The sequence below is a fragment of the Saccopteryx leptura genome, chromosome 2 (genome assembly GCF_036850995.1).
Source record: "Saccopteryx leptura isolate mSacLep1 chromosome 2, mSacLep1_pri_phased_curated, whole genome shotgun sequence".
Taxonomy (NCBI): Eukaryota; Metazoa; Chordata; class Mammalia; order Chiroptera; family Emballonuridae; genus Saccopteryx; species Saccopteryx leptura.
The window spans coordinates 361,153,466-361,180,581 of NC_089504.1; the positions used below are offsets into that span (position 1 = coordinate 361,153,466).

The window sequence follows — 27,116 nt, forward strand, 5'->3', positions numbered from 1 at the left end:
ACCTCTCTTAGCTTTTTCCCTCTTTTGTCTCACAGGACCCCAACCCCCACCTGTGTGTTTCTTTTCCAAAGAGCTTCTCTTTCTTCCTTTTACCTTTTTCTCATCTAGAGCAGTGCTCTAGCCCTGGCTGGTTGGCTGGGCTGGTTAGAGCATCGTCCCGAAGCTCAGAGGCTGCCGTTTCAGTCCCCGGTCAGGACCCGTCCTGTGTCTGCCTCTGACTCTCTTCCTCAGGCTCACTGCTCTCTCCCTCCATCTCTCGCTTACGCTGCCTGTTCCCCCCAGACCTCCTTTTTCACCGCAGGGCTTATTGCCAGACTCAGAAGCTAACTTGCTGAGATTTATTTACTTTTTTGTTAAAAAGTAATTTAAAATCTGGGCATTTTCTGTTTTCTGGTTATGCCAAGCACATCTCTAGAAACAACAGGGTTGCAATTAAGACCAACGCTGTCTGATTAGAAAGCTTCTGGTTGTATTCTAGAACAGAGAAATGGACAGGGCTCGTGGGACACACAGGTGTCTTGATAAAGCCGCACGTGCGAAACGCAGTTACTCTTGATCTGTCGGAGTGTACGGCCTTCTGTGTCATGTAGGAGTTGTTTCATGTTTTTGCTGCTGACTCCAGAGATTGTTTAAAAGTCCCGAAGAACGTCAGGTTCCCTGACTCTTTGGCAGTAGAGCTGCGTTCAACTGGAAGCATCTTACCTCTTTCGTCCCTGTCAGCTCCGTGAGCTAGGACACGTGTGCGGTGATCCCTGAGACACACGCCTCAGAACTGCTGTCTCCTTTGCTTTCCGGTCTCAGACCTCTTTCCCTCTCGGCAGGAGACCTATCCCGAGTCTGTTGGGAATTTGTGGGAGAACGTACCTTTATGTTCTTTGCTCTGAGTCACTTGATTTCATTAAAACACCGATCTTCTCAGTGAATATGCGAGGTGAAGAGGAGCAGGGACATCAGCTCTTACATGTTTCACGTTGGTGTGACGGCTGCAACATCCACTCATTTGTCATCAGAGCAGGTCACGTGAACAAGCCAAACTTTAAGAGAGCAAAATAATTAAAAAAAAAAAAAAAAGTATTCTTCTGGCGCTAGGAAGGAGCGCCAGATCAAATCGTGAATACTATGGGTCATGTCACTTCTGGGTGGGAACGGTGGGCTACCACTGTCTGCACAAGGCAGGGCTCCGTAAGGGAATGGATAGTCGTGTCCATCAGGAGTTGCTGGAAGGCGCGGTTTCTCCCTGTGGTCAGACAAAACCTCGGTGGGCCGGTAGCTGCACCCTGTGGGAAGAGATGTGCCACTCTGCCTGGAAGCTTCCGGACTGGCTGCCTGCTAGCCTCTGCTCCCGAAGCCGCTCCCCTGCGGAGAAGGGGTTGGAAGAGCACTCATCCTTTGAGGTTTGAGATAGCCAATGGCCCTGGGGGACCACGCTTCTCAGAGGTTATGTTAATGCAACTAAGGCTTTAAGGGCACGGTCACTGGAATCTTTCCGTCTGTGGGAGGGCAGTTATCCCCAAGGCTCAGAGATGACTGGAGAACGTCCAGCGGCCGTGGGGGAACAGTCTGGCGTCCCAGAGGGTCTTTGCACCCTTTGTGGCTTCGCTGGATGTATCAATAGATACTTCCTGGGAGCCACTGTGATGCAACAAGTGCTAAGAATCTGTTTGTGTGTTTGTTTTGCAATTGGGAGATTCTGAGGGGGGGGAACCCCATTCTGGAAGTTTTAGTAGGAGAGCAAAACAAAACCAGCCCCATTATTGATGAAATGGATTCTTAGGAGAGAGAAGTCGAAGACCGAGTGACCTCACGACGGCACACGGCACACGGCACTCGGCACTCGGCACACGGCACTCGGCACACGGCACACGGCACACGGCACACGGCACTCGGCACACGGCACACGGCACACGGCACACGGCACACGGCACTCGGCACACGGCACTCGGCACACGGCACACGGCACACGGCACACGGCACTCGGCACACGGCACACGGCACTCGGCACACGGCACACGGCACACGGCACACGGCACTCGGCACACGGCACACGGCACTCGGCACACGGCACACGGCACACGGCACACGGCACTCGGCACATGGCACTTGGCACACGGCACTCGGCACACGGCACACGGCACACGGCACTCGGCACACGGCACTCGGCACACGGCACACGGCACACGGCACACGGCACTGGCACTGGCTCTGGAGCTGCCCCGGCAGGATGGATCTTGCCCGAGTCTGAGGAGCTGTCGTCTGGGTGGGTGGAGGCGTGGGGTGGCTGAGACAGGTGCTCAGGCTCTCCCAGCCACATCTCCATCGAGATTAATTGGTCCCTCTTCTGTTTGATGGAACTTGACAGGGCTGGTCGCAGGCTTTCTGTGGTTGACTATCCCGTACGACTTAATTACAGAGGAGCTTTTTTTTTTGAAAGTCACAATGAACACATTTTCTAAATGTGTTCTCATTCTGCTCCTTCCCTGGGTAATGGGAGGCAAAGAGAAGAGAGGGCCAGGGGGATATTTCCCACAGGACTGCTGTCAATCAGTCCCCGGGCAGGTTCCACTGGGGCCACTCAGAAAGCCCAGGGCAGGGACAGCAGGGGGAGTGAGTGCCCTGCGGTCCCAAGGCCCCGCCCAGGCACCGGAAGCTCTCACACCTGTGTCCTCACTCCTTCTCCTGAAGGTGGAGGCCCCACTCAAGAGCTAAGCAGGAAATTAAACAGTTCAGCCGATGAAGGGAGGTGTTCTGTCAACAGGAAAGGAAAAGTATCAAGCAGCTTCCAGGGAGATCGAAGCCAGACTCAGTACACAGCTTCCAGCACGGGTGATTCTGAGACTTCCCTTTGTTCTTTTGAATGAAAAGAGCAGGTGCAAGAGGAATAATAGTTTTTCATTGGTTCACCTGTTCATCCACTCCATCATTCATTCATTCATTCATTCAGTCAGCTATTCAATGCTTTTGACCTTGTCCTACACCCTGGAAGATTCAGTTGGCAAGAATCTCACTGGGCATGAATCACAATTGGAGAGACTTTCTCAGAAGAACCAAAGGATATCCAAGGACACCCGATAATGCGCTGTTGCACTACACACACACACACACACACACACACACACACTCAAGTGAGCGCAAGGTTTAAACTCTTTGCTTGTCAACTCTCCTTTTGGAAAATCACATTGAAGTTGTGAGTCATTTTATAGCACAAAAAGGATGACGTCACCTTTAGGCTCATTTATCATTTCCAATTGTCCCTCCACAACTGCAGGCGGCCATGCATCCCCTCCCGTAGAAGTCCCTGAGTGTCACGTACTGCTCCTGGTCTTGATGTAGAACTCCTTTCTGTGAGTTGCCCACTCTGTGCCTAAGAGCAAGCTTACCAAATCCCTCCTTTTATGGGCCCCTGCCCCCCTTTAGCTGCAGAGGAAGGCCGTAGTTTTCAGCTCCAGTTGCTTGTCAGAGTCACCGAAACCTAAAGAATCCATGCAGGTGAAGGGCTCCCCCCGAGACCTCCTGAGTCACAATCTGTAGGTGTGCCCATCTGTAACTTCAATATGCTTTCACGGCGGTTCCGATACACAGCTGTGGTCAGAGCACCTCAAACACTCGCATGCACTGGAGTCACCTGGAGGTGTTAGAATTAAGGGCCCGACCCAATGGAGATGGGCTGGGCTTGCGATGCGGCCTCTTTGACAAGTCCCTGAGGTTGCTGGTCCAGGGGCAAAGTTTATGTATAAAAGGAGTAGACCCTCAACCCTGGGTACACAGCAGAACGATGTAGGGAGGTTTATAAAAATCTTGCCTCTCAGCCATTGCCCCAACCAACTATGTTATACTTTCTGGGGCACGACTCAGACATCAGTAGTTTCTAAAGCTTTCCAGGTGATAACTTTGAGCAGGTCCCACAGGGAACTGTTGGTCCAGACGCTGTTCCCCACCAGCCTGGGTAGCTGGATACTGAGCTCTCATCCCTCCGTCTTTGACGTCTGATGTTTCATCCCCCCGGTTCTTCCTCAAGAACCCTGAAGAGTGAACATCTTGCTCTCCTACCTCTGCCACCCCCTGTCCATCAGACTCTGGACACCCGAGCTTCTGTGCTCAGCATTGCTCAGAATGTGCCTGCCTAGCTGTTGGCACGGCTGGCTGCTCCTACTTGTCATCGAGCTCTTTCTGTCTTGACGTCGGAAGGACGGCGCCTCCCCAGACCAAGCGAGGCGCGGCGAGCTCGACAACTCCCCGGGCCACCCCAGCAGCCCACGGCCACGGCTTGGGCCACCTCCAGTCTGCTGCGCAGTGTTTGTTGATTGTTGTAATGTCTCCCCCACCAGACGGCGAGCGCCCTGCCCGTGGGAGTCGCCTGCCTACCTCGCCGTCTACATCACCTTGCGTGGTGCTCAGAACGTAGCAGAAAAGCGCAAACAACATGGGTTGAATGAATCAGTGGTTCCCGTCCCCTCACGATCTTTTTTTCTGGTTTCTCTACCGGGGTGTGTGAGATAACACAGAGCCTGATCTGTGTTCGCCTGGTTCTGACTGGCAGCCTGCTCGCTCAAACTGGTCCGTGCCCGATGAGAGTATAATGGGAATACCCGGTCCTCTCCAAAACCCTGTCAATCATTCTGCTGTGTAAACAGGCACAGGTGATTGGTTCTAATCAAAATCATTAGGGTTGTTCTGGAATGCTCTTGCTGCCATATATAGATAATTATGGCAGAAGTCTACATTTTGGGGGTTTGCCAATCTCAATCGCATTAGCATGAGGACTTTGCACGGAACAAAAGGAGAAGGTTGGCACCGTATTTGGACATAAATAATAATAGCTAGCACTCGCTGAGCATTTTCTATGGGCCAGACAGTTCTCTAAGTGCTTTGCACATGTCACATCATTTGCTCAACGTAACAGCCCTGTGGGAGAAGTATTATTGCTACTTGAATTGTATAGGTGAGAAACCGAAGGTACAGAGAGATCAGGTGACCTGGCCAACAGTATGCATCTAGTGAATGGTGGACAGTCAAGTTTCTCAGAGTGACTGTTACCGCTCCCCATAGTTCGTGTGTCAGTGAGTAAGAGACCTAACCCGAACCTCGGAAGCAGCGCGGACCATTAGGCTTCTCGGTCTTATTAGAGTAGCAGTCCTCAAATTTTAAGTACGTTCAGTTCATTTTTTTCTTTATCACATATACACATGCACCCTAAGTCTCAGGAAATAGAAACACAGGAACCTTTAGTGGACTACTTATCTGCACGTGCAAAATAATATTATTCAGAATGAGAGCAGTCGTGTGGGGTTTTATTTTTTTGTTTTTTTTTTTGTGTGTGTGTGTTTTTTTGAGAAGGCCATTTGCTTTGGGTTGTAAGAATGGAATGCTAGAATAAGGAATTTGGCTGATGGCAGCTGAGTCTCAAGTATTCCTGTGAATAATTCAACTCTGGTGGCTCTTTTGGGTGTCAACCAGGAGCGAAGGTCCCCTCCTGTGCTCACCGGGGTGTGTCCAGTCCCCTTCCTCTGTGAAGAAAATCAGAGTGAGGGGTCCTTGTCATACACTTAGGGTCCTTCCTGGGATAGAAATGTGCCCTCCTTCCTAGAATTTGTCACCTTTTTTGGTGAACTATTTTATTGGTGACCTCCCATTTGGAAAACTAAGACTTGGAATTCACAGCTCTGCATGGCCATTTCTTCTAAGACGTGGTCTCTGGGACATGTGTAGGTAAACCTGACCTGATGCTCCCGGACCCAGGCGGTGTACGGCCTCTTCCCAAGTCTGAGGTTCGTGGGGGAATCTGGGAGCTCATTTTTCTTTTTAACCAAGTTCTCTATGGGAGACTCTTCTTCTGTGAAAGAAACATCTCCCACAAGGGGAGGACTTCACAGTAGCTTCTGTGTCCTCAGGCCTTTGTGTGCCACGTGGCAAACCATCAGACTTTAATTTAAAAAATAAACAGAGAAAAGGACGTTAGTATCGCTAAAGCAATGGTTCTCAGAGTGTAGCTCCCACGCCAGCATCCGTGGCATTACCCGGAATGTGTTAGACATGCAGGTTCCTGAGCTCCACACTGGGCTTACTGAATCAGAAAGGCCGGGAGTGGGGATCAACCTCGTGTGCCCCGATAAGCCCTCCCGGTAATCCTAATGCATAGTCCGTTTTGAGAGCCACCATCGTAAAGGACTAAGGTATATAATTAAAACATGCTCCGTAATATATGACATCACCCAAGTAGATGACTACAAAGGATCCATCATTTAAGGACAATGTCCTCAATGGACATCTTGGCTGATGTTACCTAGACATGGAGTTCTGGACGAGACACGAGGCTCTAGTCAAATTGCGAGGAGCAGGACATAAACTGCTGGGAAATGTAAGCCGTCCGTTCATTACTGACCCCAGAAAATGCCTCCCCCGTGTATGAGCCATTATTGGCCCATTGATCAAGGCAGACGGGATGTGGTTGAAGACTGATGATTAATTCAGACGGCTCTTCCTTGGAAGAGCCCCGCTGTCTTCCTTGTTCACAGCTGCCTTATTGAAACTGTGATATTAAAACTGTGAAAAATCCTCCAAGCTAATTCAACCGACGGACTCGACTCGCCCGGGGTGAGAGGACACGCCGAGAGACAATAAAGGCTGGGGCTTCGGTCAGACTCGAATGTTATTACTTTAGACAGAGGACAGTGCAAGAGTCGCAGGGCAAATGGAACGGGCACAGTGTGATCTTTAAAATTAGTTACAAAGATCAAAACATTAAAAAAAAAAAATAGCCAGAGTGGTTTTTCCTGAGCATAAAAATTTATCCTCTCAGAAATAATTAATTTGATGAAATTACTCATTAGACCTATGTATCATTGTGTCATTATAGCGACAGTGTCTAAAATAACTTTTAACTGTTTTGAAGAAAAAGAAGAAGAAGCCAGTGCAAATTCTCAAAGTTCCATACATAATTGGGTCAGACAGTAACTAACTTGCCATTTCAATACTACTGCTCTATGGAGAATACGAGATATAATGATCATTTCCAAAAAAAAAAAAAAAAAAAAAAATGGGTGTGGGTTTACATGCTGGGTTAAAGAGAAAAGAGAAGGTCATCAAACTCAAGAAGATCCATAGTTCTAAGTTCATGGCGCTGTTGTGTGACATTGTCTTTGCTGGTTACTGACAGAGTCCTGTGTTTGTGTGAGGAAGTTAGGGGTTCTTGGGATATCATCCCAACCATGTGTGGATAATATCATAAGGGATCAGAGTTCATTGCCCCCCTCCTTGGATGACATCACCCCAGTTGACCTCAGTAGACCACTGGTGGTGTGACTTAATGTGTTGCTTCTGATACATGTATCTTTGATCATATTCCTTTCCCTAAGTCCAGGAGCACCAAAATGAAAGGTTTGTGTGGTGCTGGCCGCAAAGTGGGAAGAGCTGCTATGTGTCACAAAATTCTCGGTGTTGGTGAGAGAGTCCAGCTCTCCTCCCCCCTTTCACTGGCAGTGAGTTGAGACCCAAGATACCTTTCAGTCTTCCAGGAGTCTAACAACTATGCCTGATTCTCACACAAGCCTTTACTCCCCGAAGCTGTGGTTGATAGGGTCAGGCAAGGAGGAAGAATTCTAAGTGGCTCAGACTTCACCTTTCTGATGTGAATCCTCAATCAACAGCCCCCACAGGACGCTGGATGACGTGACCCAATTCCCTGAAGCACTGTCGGTTCCCGAACATCACTTGGTGGTCTTCCACCTGTGTCTGCTTGAATTCTTGTAACAATCCTACCAAGGTAGGTGCTAGGGCCTCCCTGGTGCAGACCAGGGAGAAGGAAGAGGAGAGAGATGAAGAACGTTGCCCATCTTTGCCCAGCTGCTAAGTGGCAGAGCTAGTTTGATCTCAGGTCCAGTTAGAGTTCATGTCAGGGTAAGATCTAACCCTCAAGTCCAACTTCTTCTCTGACCCTTCCCTGACCCTACGGAGGAAGTGCCTCCCATAACCCGGCTGACTGGTGATGTGGAAGTCTTGCTAAGCATTCTTCCCGGGTCCATCCGTTAGGTCCAGCTTGCCTCGTGCATCCACGACTCCAGGCTGGTGGGCTCCAGAAATAGTTTAAGAGGTGATAGTCGTCAACATGTGACCTCTTGACCTGGAGCATCAGTGTCTCCTATGGACAAGTTGGAAATACAAATTCTCAGCCCCCACCCCCAGACCTACTGAATCAGAAAGTCTGGAAGAGAGGGGCCCAGAAGTCTGGTTTTTAGCAGGTTGACCTGGTGGTTCCCATGCATAAGAAATGTCTGAGAACCACTGGTCTAACATTTTCCATCGTGTAGCCTGAAACAGGGAAATGGAGTCTAAATTCGGTCTATTTAATTTCTCCTATTCTTTCCCTCACTAATTTTCGTTGGTGTGTTTAACACATTTCTTGGATAGGTTTTGAAGGCTCTCTGAGTGGTTTTTGATTTGCAGAAATCACCTCTAATTCACTGAGATGATCATAGGCACCCCCCACCCCACCCCAAGCCTGACATGGAGCAACACCTGTCTCCTCACCTTGCCTCTTTGACCTTGCTAAGAGGCTAGGATTTCCTCCTAGGGTATGTGGATCTTTATCATTCACTATACACATGCACCCAGGGTTTCAATGGATGGTTCAAATGATGTGTTTCTGGGATGCAGTGACTTAAAAAAAAAGGGGGGGGTACTCTGCTTCTCCCTTCCCTTTTCTCTAAGCAACGACTGCCTACCATTTTATGACAACCTTTTAGAAAGGAAATGCGATTTGTGTCCGTTTCCACCAACCCCCAACCCCCAGGATATTAAAGGTTGTTTCTCACTAGTGAGGCTACTGCTTGTTAATGGCAAGCTGTACTGGAAAGATGAACTTTGGAGATCTGCAAAACTGGCTTTGGACATCATCCCCACCCTGAACGTGAATTTGTCATCTTTACTATAGACAAAATGGTATCACCCAGGGCTGCCATGAGAGTCATGTGGTTTATCAGTACCTAGTAGAGGGCTTGTGGCATGTTGTAGGTGCTGAGTGATAACAACGGTGTTTACTGTGGGACAGGAAATGGCCCTCTGCCCTCAGGGGCTAGAGGGAGGGGAGCCATGAGATGAATGTGGCATGTGCTCCTCAAGGAACCAATGTATTGTAAGAGATACAAATAGGGGCTCTATATTTTGAAAACGAAGATTTAGGTTCATGTCTTCTATGTGCTTTTTGAACCTTTAAAATGAAGCACGATTCTGAAAACCATTTAGACTCTCAGAAACTTGCTCTGCTGCTTTGTCTACTGTACGTCCACCAGCCCAGCCTCGTGTCCTGTGTCCTGTCCCTTTTCTCTGAGGCTACTTCACGGGACGATCCAGAAAGCACTAGGAAGGAGGACTGTGACCAGTGGGTCCAAGCAATGTAGGCAGGTCATGGTTTAAATAGCAGTCACCGTCTGACCATCAGAAGGGGGCTGTAGCCCTGGCTGGTTAGCCCAGTGGTAGTAGAGTGTCAGCCCAGCATACTGACATCCTGGGTTTGATTCCTAGTCAGGGCACACAGGAGAAGTGACCATCTTCTTCTCCACCCCTTCCACTCCCCATTCTCTCTCTCTCTCTCTCTCTCTCTCTCTCTCTCTCTCTTCCTCTCTTTATTCCCCTCCTGCTGCCATGGCTCGATTGGTTCGAGCAAGTTGGCCCTGGGTGCTGAGAATGGCTCTGTAGAGCCTTCGCCTCAGGTGCTAAAAATAGCTCAGTTGTGAGCATGGCCCCAGACAGGGGTTGCCAGGCGGATCCTCATCAGGGTGCATGCAAGAGATTGTCTCTCTGTCTCCACTCTTCTTGTTTGGAAAAGAAGAAAAAGAAGAAGGAGGCAGTATGGTAATGAGGAGCCTGCCAAGGATGTCATAAAGGGGGTAACTGGGGGAAGGTAGGGCTTGGTTACCCCTCCCAGCCTTACCAGCCATGAGATCCTGCAGGGTCTGGTTCCCATGCTCTGGACTCTCTACTGACAAGTCCACAGTGGACAGCAGTGCGTGTTTAAATGACTGAGATTTTACTGAGTGAATGAATGGATGCACTGTGGCTCTATATCCCCTGGGCCACCACCTCCTATCTCTTTCCATTGTGCCCTCCTCTCTGTAACTGCCATCACTGGTCACCCTGACCCTGTCAGGCTTCCCATAACACCCCTCTTCCAGTTGGCATTGTTTTGAGCTGCAAGTAACAGAAAACCCAGCTTTCTCTAAGGAGAATTTATTCATCTCACAAAACAAGGGGTCTGTCCTTCCCTCGTGGTTGGCTGTCTGGCGGGTGGAGAACCCGGCTGTCACATTGTCTGGGCAGTCAAGGGCAGAAGAGCAAGGACAGGGAGAGTGATGGCACTGGACACCCACTTCTGCCATCTCTGTCCCTTCTCTGCTGTGGCTTGACACACCATTCCCGAACGGGGGCACTGACATCAGCCACCAGTTTATCTGACCTCTCCTGGGGAGGCGTTCGGGGTGGCTCAGCAGGGCAGCTCTTGTCCGTGGAGGTTTCTCACGCATCAGCAGGGTGGACCGGCCTCGGTGGGTGGGCTGTCTGGCCCTGTGTCTGTCATCGCCCCACAGGCGTGCCTGGGCTTGTACTCACGGACCACCTGCAGCATTTCCAGGGGAGAGCAAAGTGGTCTTAGCCTCTTGAGCTCTGGCTCAGACCTGGCCAACATCCCTGTGCCTCCCTTCTACCGGCTGAAGCAGGTCACAAGGCCAGGCCAGCTCTTGGACAGACCTCACTTCCTGATGGGAGCAGCTGCAGAGTCACAATGCAGAGTCATGGACACAGGGAGCGCCGGACATGGGGGCCGTCCGTCCCTGCAGACTACTGAGGGAAACTGTGAACTAGCAGAGGGAGGACTGGGCCTGGCCTTGGCTGCCTGCCTGCCTTCCTCTCTCCTCCACCTCCTCCTCCTCCTCCTGCTCCTCCTCCTCCTCCTGCTCCTCCTCCTCCTGCTCCTCCTCCTCCTCTTCCTCCTCCTCCTACTCCTCCTCCTGCTCCTCCTCCTGCTCCTCTTCCTGCTCCTCCTCCTCCTGCTCCTGCTCCTCCTCCTCCTGCTCCTCCTCCTTCTCCTCCTCCTGCTCCTCTTCCTGCTCCTCCTCCTCCTGCTCCTCCTCCTACTCCTCCTCCTGCTCCTCCTCCTGCTCCTCTTCCTGCTCCTCCTCCTCCTGCTCCTGCTCCTCCTCCTCCTGCTCCTCCTCCTCCTGCTCCTCTTCCTGCTCCTCTTCCTGCTCCTCCTCCTCCTCTTCCTGCTCCTGCTCCTCCTTTTCCTTCTCCTCCTGCTCCTGCTCCTCCTCCTGCTCCTCCTCCTCCTCCTCCTGCTCCTCCTCCTGCTCCTCCTCCTCCTGCTCCTCCTCCTGCTCCTCTTCCTGCTCCTCCTCCTCCTGCTCCTGCTCCTCCTCCTCCTGCTCCTCCTGCTCCTCGTGCTCCTCCTGCTCCTCCTCCTCTTCCTGCTCCTCCTCCTCCTCCTGCTCCTCCTGCTCCTGCTCCTCCTCCTCCTCCTGCTCCTCCTGCTCCTGCTCCTCCTCTTCCTGCTCCTCCTCCTGCTCCTGCTCCTGCTCCTCCTCCTGCTCCTCCTCTTCCTGCTTCTCCTCTTCCTCCTCCTCCTCCTCCTCCTGCTCCTCCTTCTGCTCCTGCTCCTCCTCCTCCTGCTTCTCCTCTTCCTCCTCCTCCTCCTCCTGCTCCTGCTCCTGCTCCTCCTCTTCCTCCTCCTGCTCCTGCTCCTCCTCTCCCTCCTCCTCCTCCTCTCCTCTCCTCCTCCTCCCCCTTCTCTTTCATTCTTTGTGAGCTTCACCAGACCACAGAATAAAGACAGGCTACAGAAAAGGGTGCTGGGAAAGTTGGAATAAAACACTCTGTCATTTAACCCTCAGGCTTGCTTTGGTAATCATGTTCTTGGGCCAGCATCCCTATGCGACGTCAGAAACCTTGGCCCCGATGCAGTCTTTTCAGCCTGTCCCTAGAAGCACTCACTTTGACCCAGGCAGCCCTCAACCTGGCCCTGGGGTCCTGTTGCGGTGTCAAGGGGAGGTGGGTGATACAGAAGATATGTCCCTTTCTCTTCCTGCCCCCTCCCACCATGACGACGACAGCCGGCGAACCCTTGCTGAGTGTCTGTGCGTGCAGAAGGGCCACCCTGCCTCCCTGTCGTTCTCCTGGCTCCCCTCCGAAACGTCCTCCGGGGTAAGGTGGAGGGTGGGGAGCCCTTCAGACACCTGCAGGTCATACCTCTCCTTAAGGAGTTTGACTTGTAAGCCACGTGGTTTGTAACTGGCCTGTGGTCGATTCTCAGTCTGGGCACAGAGACGCACTGGCTCCCTTGGCATTGTCTATACCCCACGGGTAAAGAAGGTCATGACGCACAAGAGAGAAAAGCCGTGAGTCAATTCATGACCTGAAGCTCACAAAATAATAGCATTTATTCAGCACGTATTATGGAGCGTGCAAAGCACTTTACATAATCTCTTGTTTATGCCTCAAACAAGCGAACGGAACAGGAACGGTCCCCATTTGACACGTGATGAAACGGAGCCCCGGAGAGCTTAGGTGGGTGTCCTTTGCCACCTCCTCTCCAGGATGACACCCGGAGAATCAGGATTCAAATTCCCCTCTGCCCAGCCTTGCCCTCTCACCATCAGAACACACCGTGTTCTATTCACTTCTCATCCTGCGTGCGGAAAGTAATGACGGGTAAAAGCCTAGGCAATAATTTATGCTTTATAAGTATTCGCTGACAAGCCTTGACTGAGCGAGCCGATGCCAAGAGAGAGCCGAAACAATTAAAACTCAAATGAATGCGCAGTTACTCCCGGGCTCTAACGACCGCGGTGCCGCTTGAGGAAGTGGAATGTATCACTTAGGCCAGATGATTCTTGATAATTTAAAAGGTACAAACAAAATCTTCATTAATGAAGTTGTTCATTAGCTATGTCATCGATGGATATTAAAACCGCATTTCCAGGCCTGGAGTTTATTGTAGGATTTGCTATTGTTTATTGTTTGTGGTCGTGCTGTGGGATTTGGGTCTCATCTAACAGATGTGTCCCACAGACAACGAGCTCTGTTTTGTCTGCTAGGTGTCCCATGACCAAGGACGGCCCCACAGTCCAATAAATTTGTGAAAGGGAAAGCACAGTCACACGTGAAGTTAGCTTGCTCACTGCAAGACTTCTCGGAGCCTTTTTTATATTGTGACCTGCACCGTTGGCTCTTCACGATGGCAGGCTGGTCTGGTTGGCTGGCCGTCTTTCCCGAATGATGAGAAATGCTTGGCTATATGATGGCTGGTCCATGTGACCTTGTGGGGGTTGTCAGGGTTCATGAACGTCAGCAGACAGTCATAGATCTTCAGTTCTACTCATGCATGTTGTAGTGTTCCAGGTGTTTTTAAACTATTTTCTTCCCATTCTTCTAAAAAAAATATTCATTTTTTTTTTTTCTAAAAGTTTAGAACTCTCTGGTGCTTATTAACCTACAGACAAAATAAAGACATAAGTTACGGGTCAGCTTTGAACATCAAACAATATCACCTCGTTTGCAGACTCCAGTAGCATAGCTGCTGACCAGGACTCGGAAACTACGCAGGAACCAATAGGAGGTGGGAGGCCAGAATGCTGCCCACGGACCGTGTGCTCGGGCCCTGACATGGCCACAGCGGGCCCATGGCCACCACCCACTGGCCCCGGAAGGAGTTGGCACCGCCACCACCCAAATAACTCCAGGTGGTCACTTGTTTTATAACATTGTGTGCTCTACATTCAGAGTCTTGGGTGGACCAGTCGATTGGCTAAGATTAGCCTCTTTGCCAAAGTGCTGAACAAGGGACTGTCTGACCCTCCTGAACTTCCACAGGAGGCCAGATCCTGTCTCTTCCTCCCCTGGGATTTCTCCTCACTTACTAAGGGTGTTCAGAAGTCATGTTTGGGTCACTTTGGGTTAACATAACTTACTCAAAGGCCACAGATTACTGCTGGCAGGGCTAAATGCCTCTCTCCTCATTTCCAGCCTCCCAGACATTTTCACGATTATATATTTTCTCACGTAAGTGTGTTCAGTTCTTTACCAAATCCTGAACCTCTCCTCTATACCATGCACTGTGGTTCCTCTCTTTCCTCTCTCTTTTTGAGATTTTTATGATTAAATAAAATTCCATTTAGCATTTTTCTGGCGATAAAACGCCATGTTCAGAACATTGTTTTCACAGTGAAATTTTGGAGAGCCTCGAATTTGAAACGAAGATTGCTATCAGAAGGATCCTGCCGTCTCAGCAGAGAGGCATGGTTGGAAAAGATAATTTGCTCAACAGAAAGAAAGAGGAAATAACAGCACCAGGGGGATTTCTCGGGCCCCATCCGCGTCCACCATTAGGTTCTATTACATAAACCCGAGGTGAGGGCGTGCGAGTCAAGGGCGTGAGCCCGTCACATGAATCTAGAAGCCGGCTTGCTTCAGCGCTGCCTGTGTTCCAAACTGCAGACAATGTCCGTGCCCTGTCCTCCCTCTGGCTGTGTCCAGCTCGAAGATGCACTACGGCCATGAGGTAGGAAGGACGGGAGCTCTGAGAGTTTATTCAAGGTGGGTGTCCATATATAAAAATAAAAATCAAAAGCAGGGATGAGAAGGTACCTTTTTCTCCAGGGATCTCTCTGCCTTGCCCCCAACTGTTCTAATTGTTGCCTGGTTAGAAACAAAGGGGGAGGGGGTCCCAGATTCCAGTCCGGTAGTGGCAAAGGCACATCTTAACCCCAGTTCCTTAGAAAACGGAGCTTGAGGAAAAGTCTTAGGTGTTAACAGTGCCCGGAGGAAGGACCCCCTCCCCGGGTGGGGTGGGGGGACAGTGTGGATGAAACGGGAGTCAGGGGAGGCAGGAGAGCAGGCGTAAGGAATGATGTCACGGCTTCTAGAACAAGCACAGCTGATTGTGCCGTCTCCCGGGGCGTCTTCCGAGAGGCGGTTTGGAACTGCTGCATGTTTTAACATCCCGCCTTGGGAGAGAAAGGGAGAGGAATTTTTATACTCGTTCTCGTCTCTCTCTGGTCAAAGTCGTCCCCTGCGATACCCGTTTTCTCGCACAATTATGGCAGATAATCCTGAGATGGAACAGAATGACATGAAGTGAAGAGTGTATAACCAGAATTCCGGGGAAGACGGCAGTGTAGGTGGAGGTGACACTCGCCTTCTCCCACAACCGCACTGAAATTACACCTGAACAGCAGCACAGCCATCACGCAGAACTGCCCCAGATGTGGCTGGAGTGAGGCCCTAAAACTAGGAAATGAAAGAAGAGGCCACACTGAGCTGGGCGGAAGGGGCGGAGACGTGGAATGGGCTTGTCCCACACCTACATGGGGCAGATAAAAATCAGGAGGGATAGCTCAGCTGGAGAGGGCCCCCCTGAGGGGTGAGGGGTCCCAACACCACACCAGGCCCCAATCAGAAGAGAAAAATACACTAACTGAAATGAAGACTGATTGACAGGGAATTAACAGTAGAGTAAATGAGGCTCGGTATCAGATCAGTGATTTGGAATATAAGGAACAAAAACACTCAATCATAACAGAAAAAGAATCAAAAAAAAAAAAAAAAAAAGAGGATCATGTAAGAAACTATGAGACAGCTTCAGACATACCAACATTCACATCCTGGGGTTCTTGAAGGAGAAGAGAGAGAGAGAGAGCAAGTCATTGAAAATGTACTTGAAAAAATAATGAGAAAAAACTTTTCTAACTTAGTGAAGAAAATAGACACACAAGTCTAGAAAGCACAGAGAGTCCCAAACAAGATGAACCCCAAGAGGCCCACAACAAGACACATCATAATGAAAACGCCAAAGGTTAAAGGCAGAGAGAGCATCTGACACGCAGCCAGAGAAAAGCCGTTAGTTACCTACCAGGGAGCTCCCATGAGACTGTCAGCTGATGTCTCAACAGAAACTGTGCAGGCCAGAAGGGCGTGGCAAGCAATATTCAAAGGGATGAAAAGCAAGGACCTACCACCAAGATTATTCTACCTCATATTATCCAGGACCAAGGGACAGATAAAGAGCTTCCCAGACAAGATGAAGCTAAAGGAGTTCATCACCAGCAAACCAGTGTTATACGACATGTTAAAGGGTCTTCTTTAAGAAGAAATGGGGGCGGGGGGAGATTAAAAATATGAACAATGCAGTGGCACTAAGTACATATGTATCTACAATTGAACCTAAAAAATCAAAATAAGCAAGCAGAGCAGAGGCAGACTCGGAGCTACAGAGAACATTCTGATCGTGGCCGTAGGGGAGGGGGTTGAGGAGATGGGTGGGAAGTGTGAGGGGATTGAGACGGACAAACTTGTTGTTAGCAGTCACGGGTGTAAAGCGCGCCGCAGGGAACACAGTCGGTAATATTCTAACAACTCTGTGTGGTGTCGGATGGGTGTGAGATTCATCACTTAGTAAGTTATATAATGTCTAATCACTGAGGTGTACACCTGAAATTAATAAAGTAACGTAATTTAACAATTAAATTGATTTAAAATGAAAAAAATATTAAAATTAAAAAGGAGTGCATAAACAGCTATACCATTATTCAGGAGGTAAGACAAAATAAAGACAGGTTGGCACAAAGAAAGACTAAGCAATCTTCCTTTGTGAGCACAAAAACATCTCAAAACACAATGCTGATTGAAAAAGGGAAGCTCCAGTCGGATATGGACCATATTCTTTACGTAAAACAAAAAAGCCCAGCACTGAAGTATCTGCTATTCATGCATGTAAAATACAGAGCAGCATTGAGAAGAACAACAGCCACGTTCAAGGCAGTGGTTACCGCCGGGCAGGGCAGCAGAGAAGCAGGGAGGCCGTGGTTACTGCCGGGCAGGGCAGCAGAGAAGCAGGAAGGCAGTGGTTACCGCTAGGCAGGGCAGCAGAGAAGCAGGAAGGCCGTGGTTACTGCCGGGCAGGGCAGCAGAGAAGCAGGGAGGCCGTGGTTACTGCCGTGGTTACCGCCGGGCAGGGCAGCAGAGAAGCAGGGAGGCCGTGGTTACTGCCGGGCAGGGCAGCAGAGAAGCAGGGAGGCCGTGGTTACTGCCGGGCAGGGCAGCAGAGAAGCAGGGAGGCCGTGGTTACTGCCGGGCAGGGCAGCAGAGAAGCAGGGAGGCCGTGGTTACTGCCGTGGTTACTGCCGGGCAGGGCAGCAGAGAAGCAGGGAGGCCGTGATTACTGCCGTGATTACTGCCGGGCAGGGCAGCAGAGAAGCAGGGAGGCCGTGGTTACTGCCGTGATTACTGCCGGGCAGGGCAGCAGAGAAGCAGGGAGGCCGTGGTTACTGCCGGGCAGGGCAGCAGAGAAGCAGGAAGGCAGTGGTTACTGCCGGGCAGGGCAGCAGAGAAGCAGGAAGGCCGTGGTTACTGCCGGGCAGGGCAGCAGAGAAGCAGGGAGGCCGTGGTTACTGCCGGGCAGGGCAGCAGAGAAGCAGGAAGGCCGTGGTTACCGCTGGGCAGGGCAGCGGAGAAGCAGGAAGGCCGTGGTTACCGCCGGGCAGGGCAGCAGAGAAGCAGGAAGGCCGTGGTTACCGCCGGGCAGGGCAGCAGAGAAGCAGGGAGGCCGTGGTTACTGCCGTGGTTACTGCCGGGCAGGGCAGCAGAGAAGCAGGGAGGCAGTGGTTACTGCCGGGCAGGGCAGCAGAGAAGCAGGAAGGCCGTAGGACTTGAGCTCTAACTGCAATGTTTCAATATCCTTCTTTGAATAAAATAAAAATCTTGATGAAAATGCTAAAACATTAGCATCTGTTCAGTCTAGATGGAGAGGCACACGGTGTCTGTTATTTTACTTCTGTACTTCCTGTGTGCTGGAAATATTTCAAAATAATCTTTTAAAGAATTAAGTGGGCATCAAGTAGGGAGAGAAAAGGGAAGGAAGGAGGAACAGCAGGAGAAGGGAGGAAGAGCTGTCCCATCCTGGTTAAGCTCCTGAGGGTGACTCGGAACCAGTGAGAAAGGACACGCACCGTTTCGGAAAGTTACGAGGCCTTTCCCGTGTGAGTGGGAGGAGAGGAGGAGAACGGGGTGCCCAATCGAGGTCCCACGCTCATTGCTTCCACGAAGCAACAATGTCATCACCTGCACTCCCCTCCCTGACTCTCGGTTTCCTTATCTTTCAGTTAATTGGGTTAGAACTAATTATTCAACAAGTTTTTTTGTTGTTGTTTTTTTTTTAGTGAGAGAAAGAGAGACACAGACAGACAGGAATGGAGAGAGATGAGAAGCACCAATTCTTCATTGTGGTGCCTTAGTTGTTCATTGATTGCTTGTCATATACTCTTTAACTGGGGGGGGGGGGGCTCTAGCAGAGTGAGTGACCCCTTGGTCAAGCCAGTGACCTTGGGCTCAAGCCAGCGACCATGGGGTCCCATCTATGATCCCATGCTCAAGCCAGCGACTTCGGGGTTTTGAACCTGGGTCCTCTGCATCCCAGTCCGCTGCTCTATCCACTGTTCCACTGCCTGGCCAGGCAACAAGATCTTTTCCATTTCCAGCAGTATTTTGTGTTGCCTCCTTCGGTTTTTCAGGTGGCCACATTTTTCAAGCATGAAAATAGCTTTTACTAATGCAACGATGTTACTAAGGACTCCTCTGGCTCAAAAAGTGACAGGATTCAGCCCAACCTGGCTTAAGGAAGGTGAAAACTCACTGGTTTATGTAAGATGAAACACTCAGGCTGGGACAAGCTCGAGGTGTCAGTAGATTTGGGGTTCAACGATACTATCATGCACCCCAGGAAAATTTTAAATCTTCTCTAGTCGGTCTTCAGTTACATTGTCTTCCTCCTCGGGCATCATGTGATCAGCCAGATGGTCGTTGTACCCAGATGGTGATGGCATCTCTAGCCCTTAAAACCTCTAACTTTTCTGTCCTGCAAGAAGAACAAAACCTCTCTCCCCGATGTCCCAGTGAAACACTCATTGTGTCTCCTTAGCTTTGGCGGAGTTCTTTGCAATAGGATGAGCCACTCGTTGTAGACAGGGGAGGGCTATGCCCTGATCCTCTTGAGCTCTGAGCCTGCTACCCCTGCAGACCAGCTTTGCCACAGCCTTACAGACGTAAGAGTGGGCGAGAGCATCATTTCTTAATGAGAAACCAGGACGTGGTCCCCGGAAAGAGGAAGAATGGGTGGAAGAATGGCCGACACAGGTGACCGTTACATGTAACCCACAGATTTAGAGGAGTTATTTCCCCAATAAGGGCCATCCTCTCATTTTAGTCTCTTTTCAGCAGAATGAGAAAAGGTGAAAAGGGAAATGTTAAAAGCAAGTCACATTCTCAGCAAAGGAAGAGGCCGTGTAGGAACAAAGATGTGTTGGCTTCCGAATCCCAGGATTCATGACCTAGGCACAAGCCTAATTTTCTGGAAAGATGTAACTTCAGCCAGATGAGTTCTAATTAGAGTGACAGGTAACAATTAGGGGGTGGGGGGGCCGGGAATGGGCCATGAGATGTCCCCCAACAGTGAAAGTGAAACGTAAGTCGTTTGAGAAGGACTTACGCAGATTTGCGGAGTTCAGAGCATGGCATCTCACCCAGAGGTGACCGAGACACCACCAGAGAATGCTGCTGGGTGAGTCAAGAACCAGCCGCAACCAAGGGCCCCCGTCCCGCATAGAATGTGAGATTATGCGAATCATTTATCCTCACAGCCCCGCAAGGAAGGGAAAAAAATTATTTTTGAGCCGTTCTCAAAACTTAATAAATCGGAATAGGTCGATTTTACTTTCGCATAGAAATAGGTATGTTTCTACACAGAGTGGTAGGAACAGAGTGGACATGGGTCGGATGGGATTCCCGTAGAGTTGAACGCTTCCGGAAACGATGGGGGGAGGGTGACGTGGGGACGCAGGGCCGGAACGGGACGTCTCTCTCTCCTTCCATCCGTGTCTGTCTGTCAGCCCAGATGCTCCCGGTCTTCCGCCCTCCTCTTCCCGCCCGCTCCCCCTTCTCTTTCCCACACTCCCGTCCAGGGAGCGGCAGAAACCACGCTGCCGCCACTCCGGGTCAGCCCCGCCAGGGGCCGCAGAGGTGCTGTGACCAGAGGCACCCAGGTCAGCCCCGCCAGGGGCCGCAGAGGTGCTGTGACCAGAGGCACCCAGGTCAGCCCCAGGTCAGCCCCAGGTCAGCCCCGCCAGGGGCCGCAGAGGTGCTGTGACCAGAGGCACCCGGGTCAGCCCCGCCAGGGGCCGCAGAGGTGCTGTGACCAGAGGCACCCGGGTCAGCCCCAGGTCAGCCCCAGGTCAGCCCCAGGTCAGCCCCGCCAGGGGCCGCAGAGGTGCTGTGACCAGAGGCACCCAGGTCAGCCCCAGGTCAGCCCCGCCAGGGGCCGCAGAGGTGCTGTGACCAGAGGCACCCGGGTCAGCCCCGCCAGGGGCCGCAGAGGTGCTGTGACCAGAGGCACCCGGGTCAGCCCCAGGTCAGCCCCGCCAGGGGCCGCAGAGGTGCTGTGACCAGAGGCACCCGGGTCAGCCCCGCCAGGGGCCGCAGAGGTGCTGTGACCAGAGGCACCCGGGTCAGCCCCAGGTCAGCCCCGCCAGGGGCCGCAGAGGTGCTGTGACCAGAGGCACCCAGGTCAGCCCCGCCAGGGGCCGCAGAGGTGCTGTGACCAGAGGCACCCAGGTCAGCCCCAGGTCAGCCCCGCCAGGGGCCGCAGAGGTGCTGTGACCAGAGGCACCCAGGTCAGCCCCAGGTCAGCCCCGCCAGGGGTGCTGTGACCAGAGGCACCCAGGTCAGCCCCAGGTCAGCCCCGCCAGGGGCCGCAGAGGTGCTGTGACCAGAGGCACCCAGGTCAGCCCCGCCAGGGGCCGCAGGGGTGCTGTGACCAGAGGCACCCAGGTCAGCCCCGGGTCAGCCCCGCCAGGGGCCGCAGAGGTGCTGTGACCAGAGGCACCCAGGTCAGCCCCGCCAGGGGCCGCAGAGGTGCTGTGACCAGAGGCACCCAGGTCAGCCCCGCCAGGGGCCGCAGAGGTGCTGTGACCAGAGGCACCCCGGGGAGATGTCGTCAATCAGGGCTGCGCTCACCAGCCTGAGGGCGGGGCCGACCTCGCCTCCACTCTTCTGATGCCGTCATCCCACACCCGCAAGGAGCCCCCTCTCCCCTCTTTCCTCTTTCCTTCTCCACTCTGCACTCTGCCTGACCTCTGGCCCAAACTCCGTCCTGCAAAGACCCATCGCGACCCTGTGCTGCTGCCGCCCCTTCTGGCCACCCACCCTGGTCGGCGGTGTTCCACCTCGGCCGTCGCTGTGGGAGCCAAACCTTCTCCGGTTAGTTCACCAGTTCATTCACGGACGAATCAGTCAGTGACAAAATATTCCCTGAGAAAGAGTTGCCTTTCCGAGCTGCGTGCACGACATACCTTCTGTGACTCGTTACACTGACGGCCTCCCTACCTGGCAGAGTCCACGGGGCACGGGCCAGCTGGCGGGGGAGAGGACAGAGAACTTCAGCCCACCGGGCAAATGAAGCAAAATACCAACCACACCCCCCTGCCAACATGAAGCACCCTGTCCTCAGTACATAACACCCCGTTCTCGGGGGTGGGGGAGGAGCAGCACATACATGGGACCGCACTGAGTGGGGGCCATTCATTGCCGGCGGCACTGACACGACCTGAGTGTGAGTCCTCAGGTATAGCCGCTCACCGGGCACAGACACTCGACCTCTGAAGCGAGGCTGTAAGTCTAAGGCTAATGGCCGGTGTTGACATCTGTGGAGTGCCCATCCATTTCCCAGCCACTGGGCTAAGCTGTTTATGCAGAACAATTCATTTCACCCTCGGACAACCCCGAACGCTCTTTCTTCCCTCGACTACCCACTGGAATGGGGGGGAGGGAGGTAGACAGACGTTGTTCCCAGAGGCACGCGGTGAACGATACTGGGGACCGAGCTCAACGCCCAAGGAATCTGACTTAACGGCTGCACCAAACTGTCTCCTGATCAGAGAGCTGGAACAGGAGTGAGACGTGGGGATATGTGCTCCGTCCGTCTTTCAGAGCAGTGAGAGCAGAGCTCATCGAGGAGAGCGGGAACGTTGAGGTGGAGGGCGGCACGTGTGTGGTCCAAGACAGACCCCAGTGAGCACAGCCAGCCTGGATTCAACGCAAATGCTGCTTCTGCTCACAGGAGTGAGTCTACGTGTGGGGGCGACAGGGTGACAAGAAGACTGTCTCTTTGGGGAAGGAGCATGTTGTACCCACCCGTAGCTCCTACACCCAGCAGAAGTCCTGGCAGAGAGTTAGAGTTTGCATCCGTTTCTATTGCTGCGTAATAAATTAGCCCAAAACTTGATGGCTGAAAACAACGCACATTTATTACCTTGCAATTTCTGTGGATCAGGAATACAGGCAGGGGTCCCCCCACCCCATGTGCCCCTGAGGAAAGGTCTCCCCCAGGGCTGAAATCAGCCTGTCAGCCACGGCGACAATTCCCTCTAGGCTCAAGTGGGGGAGGACCCACTTCCAAGTTCACTCGGTATTTGTTGGCAGGGTTCAGTCCCTTGTAGACTATTGGACTGAGTCTCAGTCCTTTGCTGGCTCTTATCTGAATGCTGCCCAGTCCCTTCGATACAAACCTCTGCAACGGGGAGGCTGGCTGCATCAGAGAGGCAGAGCGAGAGGACCAGAGAGAGAACCACAGCAAAACAGAAGCCACTGTCTTTTGTAACCTAATCTCAAAAGTGACACCTATGACGGTGGCAAGTCCCAGAGTCTAGCCCACCTTCAAGGGGAAAGGATCTCACCCACCAAGGTGTTCATGAAAAGGGTGAGAATCATGGCAGCCAGTTCATGGGGTTTTACTCTGCAACGTTCAAAGCCTGTTGGTGTAGAGCAGTGGTCGTCAGCCTGGTCCCTATCGCCCCCTAGTGGTAGTCAACCTGGTCCCTCCCGCCCCCTAGTGGTAGTCAACCTGGTCCCTCCCACCCCCTAGTGGTAGTCAACCTGGTCCCTCCTGCCCCCTAGTGGTAGTCAACCTGGTCCCTCCCGCCCCCTAGTGGTAGTCAACCTGGTCCCTCCCGCCCACTAGGGGGTGCTCCAGCTTTCATGGTGGGCGGTAGCGGAGCAACCAAAGTATAAATAAAAAGATAGATTTTAACTATAGTAAGTTGTTTTATAAAGATTTATTCTGCCAAACTTAGTGAAAATCTGACATAAAGTACTTGGTAAGTCATTATTATTATATGCTTTAACTTGCTGTAACTCTGCTTTATAAATTTTATAAAGTAAAGTGACTTCCCTACTTTATAAATCACCATGACTGTGGAACCGGTGGGCGGTTAGAAAATGTTACTACTAACAGAGATACAGAATTGGGCAGTAGGTATAAAAAGGTTGACTACCCCTGGTGTAGATGAACTTCGCCCATCAAAATGCAAATATCTCTCTTAGCAAACTTCAGTGGCATTTACCCTTCAGGTTGAAAGTGATTATTAAATTATATCCATTGATATAGTTACCTGTGGTTAGGTATTTGAAAACCAAAAGGAAGAGAACTGATGTTGACAGGCTGCCTTAGTGTATGTGCTGAGTCCCAGTGGATAACCCCAGGAAAGTGTGTATTGTTCATTCGGCTTCTGAATGAGGGAACTGAGGCTCACAGATGTGAAGAATTTGCTAAAGGTCACACGGGCAGGAAGGGGTCGAGTCTCCCTGACCCTAAAAGCCCTCTGGCCGTGCGCCCTGTCCACTGTCCTCTGCACCCCTGAGGGGTCGCCCCTCTGGCAGCTGCTCGCTGTGCACGGACATCCCCTGAATGGACACACAGCCAACAGTAGAGATGTGCCCTCCCCCTCGTGACTCTGTCCCCGTGGTCCGCACTCCACCGTCACACAGGGAGCTACAGCTGCGTCAGACTTTGCCCAAAGATGGGGATAAACTAACAGAGCACAGTTCTGTGGGTGCACTCAAAGACCATTGAATCGTACACTTCCAATGGGTGAATGGTGTAGTATGTGAATTATAACTCCATACATTAGTAATACTTTTAAAAACAAACAAGCAAAAAAAAAAAAAAAAGATCACAATCAGAAAACCTTCAAAAAATAAAATAAAAAGGGGAAGATGGAATTCCTGGCTGGAGAAATGCTCGGGACCCAAGACACTCTCGAGGGGGCATCCCGTGGGCCCGATGACCTTCGGCCACGGCCACCCTGACGTCCGCTCGCTCCTCTGGAGAGGCGCAAGCCTGGGAGAGCGTCTTATTGATCTGCTTGGGGATTTGCAGTCCAAACAGGACTGCAGCAGATGGAAAACAGGTAATTGCCAAAAGGAAATCAGGACAGGATCACCGGAGGAGGCAGAGCGGATAAGAGCCCAGAAGGAGCACACACTCGCTCCAGGGGCGGCCGGAGCCCGGCCTCGTGCATCTCCAGAGGCCTCTATTTATTGGATTCTGACAAGTCACCGGGGGCCAGGCTTAGCACAACCCACATATTCTTCCAGCTCAGTTCTCTCACCAGAATGTGCAGCTCTGTCTAACACCCAGGGCAAGCTGACCTTGGCCTGACCACCCCTTAAGCCATCTGACCGCCCCGTCTCCGGACCTCTTCCAGGTTTATAAAGGACGGCATTGCTGTGTTCTTAGCATAAAGCGGAAGGTGAGGCCACGCCCGGACAAACCTGTCTGCGGTTTCTTCAGCTGCCCCTGTGTCACGTCGAGACTTCTTCTTTCCACACAAGAAAAAAATCGACATGAAATAGAATGTTTATGTATTATTTAACTGGTTCCTCATACCACTTTCTCCCACATTTGTAAAAAACCTTCTCGTCTCACACATCGCTCTTGTCTCTGGTTGCCTAGCGTGTCTGAGGACGTTTAATCTGACACCCAGGGAGGATCCAGGATGGGGCGGGAGGAGGGGTGGATCAGCACGGTTCTTCCTTGGCTCACTCCTCACCTCTTTCCGGGCTGGAAAGACGGAGAACAGTTAAACGGTGTTGAAACAGGCGCCGTCGTGGACTGAACGTTTGTGTGCGCCTAGATTCGCAGGCCAAGCCCTAGTCCGCAGGAGGACGCTGTTTGGAGATGGGGCTTCGGGGGGCGGGAACGAGATGAGGCCGTGCTAGTGAGCCCTCCGTCCGATGGGATGGGTGCCCCTTATAAAAAGAGACTCCGGAGAGCTCGTTCTCTGTCTCCCATGTGCACAGAGAAAAGCATGTGCCATAATGGCAGCCACCTACAAGCCGCAAGAACAAACTACAAGCCGCAAGAACAAAATCCACCTTGCCGGAAACTTGATCTCGGACCTCCCAGCCCCCAGGACTGTGAACAAGTCGGTCCCTCTTTTGCAGGCGACTCAGTCTGGTACATTTTGGTCTGGCCGCCAGCGCAGACCCGTGTGGGCCCTGAACTATACCACATGTTTATACTGTGAGCGTGGTTTTGTCTAAGCTGGACAGCCCTGGCTTTGCCTCGTACGTGTGCTCGACAGTTATTCCTGTATCTGTGACTCCACGACTCCTCCATCCCCATCGGCGCCCTGTCACTCACGTCCCTAGCATCTCCAGGGTTCTTCTTGACTGAGCTTACACCAGTGCAGGTAACTGCCCCCTTAGCGTCGGTTCACCCTGGAGTGCTGTGAGCCCACCAGGGGCAGGGCCTCTGTCTGCCCTGTACCCCACGGTGTCTTCCGGGATCATCACAGGAGAGTCTGGGGGTCGCCGTTGAATGTTTCAGCGAGGGAGTGGATCCCAATGTGACTGAATAATACTGATCTGTATTATTGCTTAGCTGTTGCAGTCAAGGGTCCTATTCTTCACTTTTGAAGTGCCTGATGCAGCTGTTAAGATTCGAGCTTTAACTCAGTGATACCCTTATGGGAAATCGGGACTTTCGTCCGGCCATCAAGCCAGCCTCACGAATAGCTGTCTGTATTATGACCACCACTCCATGAAAACTGCAAGGGAGAAACTTCACTGGCCTCTGGTGTCTAGCAGGTGTCGCTAAGCCGTGGCTATCCTGGGCTGTTTCCCAGGTGTCGCTAAGCCGTGGCTATCCTGGGCTGTTTCCCAGGTGTCGCTAAGCCGTGGCTATCTGGGCTGTGTCCCCCGAGAGCAGAGCCCAGCCTGACGGAGGGGCTTGGGTTCTGGGAGGTTATTCCGAGGAAGCAGTGGTGAGGAACAGGGGGGCGGGGGAGGGGAGCAGACATGGCCGGCACAGGGTGGCCTTGTCAGAGTCCCGGCTTTGGATACCAGAGACATGGTTAAGCTGTGGCCTCTGGGAGGGACACAGTGTTGTCAGCCTAAGGGACGGAAGGCTGGGTCACTTATCCACCTGCTCCTGTCTCCTGTCAGCTGAGAATCGCCCCAGGATCATTTAGTCCCCATGCTTCCGGGCTGTCATTGGCTGAGGACTTACGAGGATTCCGGAAGGTTTGCAGATAGCGCTGATGCAGTGCCGTGTGGAAGTGGAGCACAGGTCAGCATGACTCACACTTACGGGGAGCTGTCCCCTCACAACTGAGCCCGCAGTTAGAGGTGGGCTGTCACACGTCCCTGCCACCGTGGTGAGCATCAGCTCAGCGAATTTCTGTTGTAGTAACATTTTTTTTCTTTGTCATCCTAAGTTCCAGTGGATGATGAGCTCGTTCTCTGTCCTATGAGCACAGTGGCCCAGAGGGATGGAATGGTGCGTGAGGCTCTTTAGTAGCCAGGTAGGAGGATTCCCCATAAGAGTAGCAAAACAAATGGTCGTATCTTCTGGCCCTCAAAGCAGAGCTCCCAAGGAGCATTCACTCTATGAGCTTCCATGTTTGTTTGCTTTTTAAGTGAGAGGAGGTTGAGACAGAGAGACAGACTCCTGCATGTGCCCCAACAGGAATCTACCTAGCAAGCCCCCTACTGGGCAATGTTCTGCCCAACTTTGCCTATTGCTCAGCAACTGAGCTATTTTCAGCACCTGAGTTGGAGGCTTCAGGGAGCCGTCTTCATTGTCTGGGGCCAACTTGCTCAAACCAATCAAGCCATGGCTGCAGGAGGGGAAGAGAAGAGAGAGCGAGAGCTGAGGGTGGAGAAGCAGATGATCGCTTCTCCTGTGTGCCCTGACCAGAAATCAAATGTGGGACATCCACACACCAGGCCAATGCTTTACCACTGAG

General features: G+C 52.0%; 2 protein-coding genes across 2 annotated transcripts in view; both read left to right on the forward strand.

Annotated features, from left to right (window-relative positions):
- SHISA6 (shisa family member 6) overlaps nt 1–27,116 on the forward strand; it is a 274,644-nt gene that overhangs the window by 144,550 nt on the left and 102,978 nt on the right. The gene's annotated exons all lie outside the window — the stretch shown is intronic.
- Nucleotides 3,481–11,704, forward strand: LOC136394516 (uncharacterized; the record flags this gene model as incomplete). Its single annotated transcript, XM_066367772.1, has 2 exons — nt 3,481–3,524; nt 10,855–11,704. Coding segments are annotated over exons 1-2 (894 nt in total), but the record flags the coding sequence as incomplete, so codon positions are not given.